The following is a 6514-nucleotide window of genomic DNA, read 5'->3' on the forward strand; positions in this document are numbered from 1 at the left end:
AATTTTTCATAATATAAAGATTTCCAATTTTTTAATAACATAAATTCATTATTTTCATAGTATAGTGCTATCTACGATTCCAAACAATATAAAATCTTTTTTAATACTGTTATTCATGTTTCTAAACAAATCTATTTTTTTAAACTGATATTTACAAATCTACTTTTTTAAACTGCTATCCAAATTTCCAAACAAACATCTTTTTAAAATTGTTATCTATGTTTCTAAACAAACCTAATTTGTATTTCAGTTTTAAAAATATAGATTTATGTATGCAATTAATCCGAACGCATGACTTACTACCTATTTACTAAAGTTATGAATTAGTCTTGGAAACGTAATGTTCGTTCAATAAGATTTTGGCACTTAATTCAATCACCCGGTTTATTAATTTATTTAATTCCTTTTATGCAGAGATTGGGATTGTGGTGACAGTTACACGAAGGATAAATCACATTTTATGATTAGAGATATACAAATTTATTAAATTTGAGTGAATGTGTAGAGATAATATCACTGGCATGACTTGTAAATATTGAGTAAAAGTTAGGGTTATTTTCCATTTGTACTTCACTTTTAATAGAATAGATATCTTTTATTTTATTAATATTTTCTCTAATATAATCATCCAGCAGAGTATTCGAAGAATATTGATTTTGCCTTTTTAACCAAAGTGTATACATTATTTGAAGATGATGATGATAATGGACACGTCAGCATTATCTCGTTTTCTGGAAACGTAAGGTCCAAACTCAGAAGTAGACTTGTTGTCATTCATCGACCACACCCAGGACAAAACAAAAATGTAGATAAAATGATCATGCAAAACGGACCGTTGGATCTTCTTTTAAAGCTAGGTCTTCTGTTTCCCAACTTCTCTCCACAGAAACACTCGTTCTCTGCCATGGCCAAACCGGTGTCTATTGAAGTGTATAATCCCAATGGGAAGTACAGAGTCGTCAGCACGAAACCGATGCCTGGTACTCGCTGGATCAATCTCTTGGTCGACCAAGGTTGTCGCGTCGAGGTAACCATTTAAACTTTTTCAATCTTTAAATTAATATAATAGTTCGTTCAGAAACTCATAATAAACCTGAATCTAATAATACTAAAGGTTTTTTATCTTTTTTTCTTGAATATATAGATATGCCATTTGAAGAAGACAATCTTGTCTGTTGAAGACATCATTGATCTGATTGGAAACAGGTGTGATGGAGTCATCGGTCAGGTAATGAAAATGAAAATGAAAATGAAAGACAAAGTGTCTGTGACATTATGTACCATCATGTATATGAAAGTTAAAAAAAAAACAAGTTTTAAGTTGTTTTTGTTTTGTTTATAGTTGACGGAAGATTGGGGAGAGACACTGTTTTCAGCTCTGAGCAAAGCTGGAGGGAAAGCTTTCAGCAACATGGCCGTAGGTTACAACAACGTCGATGTTGAAGCCGCCAATAAGTATGGTATCGCCGTTGGTAACACTCCTGGAGTGTTGACCGAGACGACCGCTGAACTAGCTGCTTCTCTTTCCCTTGCGGCTGCGAGAAGGATCGTTGAAGCTGATGGTTTCATGAGAGGTGGCTTGTACGAGGGTTGGCTTCCTCATCTGTAAGACCCAATCTAACAACTTAGTCTTCTTCTTGGAGCCTATCTATTGTGTAGCTGAAAAATAAATAAATAAATACTTTTAATTTTTTTAAAATAGTTTAAAAAGAATTTTGGATTTCAAAAAAAAAGAATTTGACAAAAAATTGAGAAAAAGAAGTTTGAAATCAAAAGTGTATTATGAACTGGAGCTATTTCTAAGTAAAAATTTCTAGAAATTTTTGGAGACCAATACCAATGTCTCACAGAACTGTGTCCGGACCGGACTGTGTGGAAAAGCTAAGGTGGTTGTTTGGGTTTTGGTAGGTTTGTGGGGAACTTACTTAAAGGACAGACCGTGGGAGTTATTGGAGCTGGACGTATTGGGTCTGCTTATGCTAGAATGATGGTAAGGCCTCTCTGTTGCATGACATTTTGTTAATTTGAGATCCCATATTATATACACAAAAGCTTCTTTTTTTTTTACATAATTGATTTCAAGAACAGGTTGAAGGGTTCAAGATGAATTTGATCTACTTTGATCTTTACCAATCCACTCGTCTTGAGAAATTCGTGACAGGTTCTTACAGTTTTTTTTTAATACAATCTACTCTTTCTCTTTTTTTTTTTCTTTTTTTTTTGAAGTTTATTATATTTGAGACAATGGTCATTATATTGGCAGCTTATGGACAATTCTTGAAAGCAAATGGGGAACAACCTGTGACATGGAAACGAGCTTCTTCCATGGAGGAGGTTCTGCGTGAGGCTGATCTGGTAATTAAAACTTATTTTGGTTTACATTTTTAGTGTATCTAAAAAAAAAACTGAACTGGTTTGTGTCTGAAAAAAAACAGATAAGTCTTCACCCTGTGTTGGACAAAACCACTTACCATCTTGTCAATAAGGAGAGGCTTGCCATGATGAAAAAGGTTCTTGTTTCTCTTTGAACTCTCTTATTTATTGAATTTTTTTTCTTTTGTTTTGTTTTTGATTGAATTTAGTTTTGCTTTTCAGGAAGCAATTCTTGTGAACTGCAGTAGAGGTCCTGTGATCGATGAGGTAGCTCTTGTCAATCATCTAAGAGAGAACCCAATGTTCCGAGTTGGTCTTGATGTGTTTGAGGAAGAGCCATTCATGAAGCCAGGGCTTGCTGATATGAAGAATGCTATTGTTGTTCCTCACATTGCTTCTGCTTCCAAGGTTTCCCCCAACTCGAAAACGTTTCCTTTGTGTATGTCTGTCTCATCAATAGATTAAAGAGAAACTGACTTATAAGTTTCTTCTGATTGATAAAATGACAGTGGACTCGTGAAGGAATGGCTACGCTTGCAGCTCTTAACGTCGTCGTATGCATTCCCCATTCCAAAACCTTTTTTATATAAAAGATTAAAATGATGAAACATTCATCATTTTCTTCTGAAAATGTTTTTCTTTTTTAAAATAAAAACAGGGAAGGATCAAAGGATATCCTATTTGGAGTGACCCGAACCGGGTCGACCCGTTCTTGAACGAAAATGCTTCACCGCCTAATGCCAGCCCAAGCATTGTCAACTCAAAAGCCTTAGGTAATGAACTCATTCATTAACACAAACAAACTAACTAACTAACCATATGTAATATACTTAGATTTCTCATTCTTTATATTACTCTAAATGTATATTCTTTGGGTTTTTTTTTTAGGATTGCCTGTGTCGAAGCTGTGAGTTAAAGAGTATGAAGAAGGAGAGATTGGAAGTATCATTTTAGTAAAATATCTGATGGTCTGAAGTTGTTCCTTTTATATGATGTATTGCAAGGAACCATGTTGGATGATAAATAACTCTTTTTAAGTGTTGTTTGGATTTTACATCATCACCACTTGCTATATGTGTGTAATTTCCAAGGACTTTTAGTTTAAGCACTTTGTTTCCAGTTTTAAGAACTTGATCATCCACCATTCGTTCCGAGAATTAAGCGAACATGGGTTTGCTACTGAACGTTACAATTTCCATTTTCATCATCAACATCAAGGACAAGAAGCATTACAAGTATGTGAGCACACATGATGTTGGCTATTGGGCTCGTAGCTTCCTGCAAGATCTTGAGAGGAGTTGTGGTGAGCAGGGACTTTTGGACTATGATGGTACGTTGATGCCAAAGGCAGTATCGATAAAAGACCTTTCATCCAAGTCAATCAACATACTGAACACCTTGTGTCAGGACAAGAGCAATCTTGTCTTCATTGTTAGCGCGGAAAGCAGAGATACACTGTCAGACTGGTTTACTCCCTGTGAGAAGCTTGGCATTGCTGCGGATTGCTGAGGATTGCTGAGCATATGGCTACTTCCTGAGGCTGAGGAAGGCAGTAGAATTGGGAGAACTGTGTGGGAGCAACAGATAGTTCTTGGAAGCAAATTGCAAGAGCCTGTGATGGAACTCTACACCGAGACAACAGATGGATCAACAATCGAAGACATGTAGCTATGAGGATGCTGACCCTGATCTCGGATCATGTCATCAAAGCTAAGAAGACTTCTAGATCATCTTGAAAGTGTCCATGCCAACGAACCTGTTCGCTTGTACCGTTGGTCAAAAGCCAAGCAAGGCCAAGTACTATTAATGCAGGGTTTTAGCTTCTGTTTCAGAACAGACCACTCCTGTTTAAAGAACCACAGAGTGAGTAGACTCTACTAGAGATCTTTTGTTTGTATATCACTGTAACCAAGGGATAGAGAGACCAAAAAATCTTAATGAGTAAGGGTTTAACCTTCAATGGGTTTCTTCTTGTTAACATTTGACATTAGACTAAGAAACGAAAGTAACTTCCTCTTTGCTTTAGCAACTTCCTCTTGAGATTGAATATACTCAGCAGAATCACAGCCAACAGCACATAGGGAGCAGTAAAAGTTCCCAGCATCATCGTAAACAGGCGGCGAGTCCACAACACATTTCTCATGAACCATGACCGTGCATCCATCCCTAGAGCAGAACAAGAGCTTCCCACTCTCTTTGCATTGAACGCACCTGTATATATTCTCCGAGGGACTCAACCCATAACCATCACTTCCGTTCTCAAGAGACGCCTGGGATCTACCAATCTCATCAGCTCCATCTCCAGGGCCATGGTTACTTTCTTCAAACAACGCATGGGATCTACTAATCTCATCAGCTCCACCTCCAGGGCCGTGACCAGATGGTTCAGGATCAGCTATTGGAGATGTAACTTGATCAGTCTCGTTGCCATCAATTCTCATACCCTCTTCTCCCTGACGAGGCGATACTTGAGCATCATTCTCACTGGATGGTTCAATCATCTGATCAAAACAAAACGAATGTTAAAACTTTTTAAAAGCCCTTATGGTGTTGATCTAATAGTGCGTAACCATACCAGTTCCAAAGCACATTTTGGCAAGCAAAGAAGCTTGCTCTTGATAAAGGGAAGAAGATTCCACTTTGACAGTCCCGGTGCACCTGGTTTCAGCTCTGACAATGGTATCTACAACAAGAAGGGGTTAATATAAATATAGTAGACAAAGAGTCATACTGAAACAAACAATGTTCTAAAAATCGTGGTGGTTAGACGCTTTATAGAGGATTATTGTTTAGACCATATCCAATGATTCGCGCTATTTTTCACTCTAGAATAGAGTAATGAACAAAAAAAATCTACTCTAGTAAACTCATTCTTTACTGTATTATAGAGTACTATTAGAACATCTTTAAACTCTAATTTGGAGTGAAAAAATAGAGTGGTGTTGGAGATGCTATTAGACGGATGTCTAGGCCGATTTTTCTAATGGCTACTACTAATTTTTAATAAATCGGTTTGAAAAAAATCATTTTGTTTACACTCTATTTGCGCCTCTGCCTAGACCGATTTTTAGAACAGTGGATAAACAAATGCAGGTAGTTACTGTTACCTCGTCGAGTATGCATTGAAGAACATGTTGACAGCTGTGGGAAGAATCAAACTCGATCTTTGACTCAGCATCGGAATTAGAATAATCAAACAAAGAAGCTAAGCATCTGAAAGCTACCATCTCATTGGTCTCTTCACCTAGATTCTCTGTAACCTCCTTCCCTCCCATTTCAAACACATCTAAACAAAAAAAAGAACGAATCTCAGAAATGTAGAATCAAATATTGCAATTTTTTTTATAATTTTTCAGTTACCGTGAAGCATCCAGAGCTCGGTTTTGAATTTCGCGATGTACTCGATGATCCGAATCCAGTTATCGAGTTCTGGATTCCCGGTTACGGAGCGGTTGTACGAACTGTTTGGTTTCGATTGGTCTTTACCAGCCGGAAGCTCTGCTGTAGACGCCATCATCGAGGACAAAGAGAGAGGACTCGCTTTAGGCGAGGAGAGACGAGACGAGAGGAGGCTCTTGACAGTTTAGTTACACCATTACTACTATAGTAACGAGAAAGATTGAAGTGAGATTCCACAAAGGCCAGGCCCATTACCAAGCCCAAACTACATCAGGCGAACTTCTTTGCTTCTTAATATACAACATACCGGTCGCATGGGGCCCAAATTCTCAAAATATAACATTAGGCAAACTTTCTATGCTTAAATAGCAACATACCGGTCAAATGGGATTAGGACCATTAGTTTTATTTTATTTTATTATCATGAAGTTCTCACTCGAAACCCATAATTTTTAAAGTTATATTCAAAATTTAGAGTTTTTTATGTTTTAGATAAATCTCATCTGTTATTTAATGTGTATTTTATAAATATTTTACATAATAGATTTTAAGAAATTTGTTGTGAATTGGTGTTTTGGTGTAGTTCTTAATTAAAAGTATGAGAATCAAACTCTCATATTTACAGATAGGAAGGTTCAAAAAAAAAAAATTACAGATAGGATTCTAGAGTTTTATATCAGTTAAAATCATAGCAACTTTATCCAATTCGTCCAAAATCATCTAAGAATTTAAAAATCAAACA

At 36.6% G+C, this 6514-nt stretch overlaps 2 protein-coding genes across 3 annotated transcripts; one reads left to right on the forward strand and one right to left on the reverse strand.

The window, feature by feature from the left end:
• Positions 1-788: 788 nt before the first annotated feature.
• On the forward strand, positions 789-3432 carry LOC108827314 (glycerate dehydrogenase HPR, peroxisomal). Its single transcript, XM_018600687.2, has 11 exons — positions 789-1027; positions 1145-1228; positions 1343-1605; positions 1909-1990; positions 2089-2161; positions 2264-2355; positions 2436-2510; positions 2596-2781; positions 2883-2927; positions 3032-3146; positions 3262-3432. The coding sequence occupies exons 1-11, from the start codon at positions 815-817 to the stop codon at positions 3282-3284; spliced, it is 1251 nt and encodes a 416-aa protein (XP_018456189.1). The 5' UTR covers positions 789-814; the 3' UTR covers positions 3285-3432.
• A 35-nt stretch (positions 3433-3467) lies between these two features.
• Positions 3468-6159, reverse strand: LOC108827316 (uncharacterized). 2 transcript variants are annotated; one of them, XM_018600688.2, is made up of 5 exons: positions 5734-6159; positions 5481-5659; positions 4949-5056; positions 4328-4874; positions 3468-4217 (listed from the first exon to the last, which is right to left on the reverse strand). In XM_018600688.2, the coding sequence occupies exons 1-5, from the start codon at positions 5888-5890 to the stop codon at positions 4177-4179; spliced, it is 1032 nt and encodes a 343-aa protein (XP_018456190.1). In that variant the 5' UTR covers positions 5891-6159; the 3' UTR covers positions 3468-4176. The 2 variants fall into 2 exon arrangements, with proteins under 2 accessions (XP_018456190.1, XP_018456191.1); XM_018600689.2 differs by lacking the exon at positions 3468-4217 and having other exon boundaries at positions 4244-4874; positions 5734-6157.
• Between the last annotated feature and the right edge of the window lie 355 nt (positions 6160-6514).

This window comes from Raphanus sativus, unplaced genomic scaffold, assembly GCF_000801105.2.
Source record: "Raphanus sativus cultivar WK10039 unplaced genomic scaffold, ASM80110v3 Scaffold2496, whole genome shotgun sequence".
NCBI classification, from domain to species: Eukaryota; Viridiplantae; Streptophyta; class Magnoliopsida; order Brassicales; family Brassicaceae; genus Raphanus; species Raphanus sativus.

Bases quoted from the DNA above. Each gene is read 5' to 3' on its own strand.
- LOC108827314 (XM_018600687.2), top strand. From the start codon at position 815: ATGATCATGCAAAACGGACCGTTGGATCTTCTTTTAAAGCTAGGTCTT. The intron at 1,028-1,144 runs GTAACCATTTAA...TTGAATATATAG, and splicing joins ACCAAGGTTGTCGCGTCGAG to ATATGCCATTTGAAGAAGAC. The intron at 2,162-2,263 runs GTTCTTACAGTT...TTATATTGGCAG, and splicing joins TCTTGAGAAATTCGTGACAG to CTTATGGACAATTCTTGAAA.
- LOC108827316 (XM_018600688.2), bottom strand. From the start codon at position 5,890: ATGATGGCGTCTACAGCAGAGCTTCCGGCTGGTAAAGACCAATCGAAA. The intron at 4,875-4,948 runs GTATGGTTACGC...TGTTTTGATCAG, and splicing joins CAAAATGTGCTTTGGAACTG to ATGATTGAACCATCCAGTGA. The intron at 4,218-4,327 runs GTTAAACCCTTA...TTCTTTAAACAG, and splicing joins CAAGAAGAAACCCATTGAAG to GAGTGGTCTGTTCTGAAACA.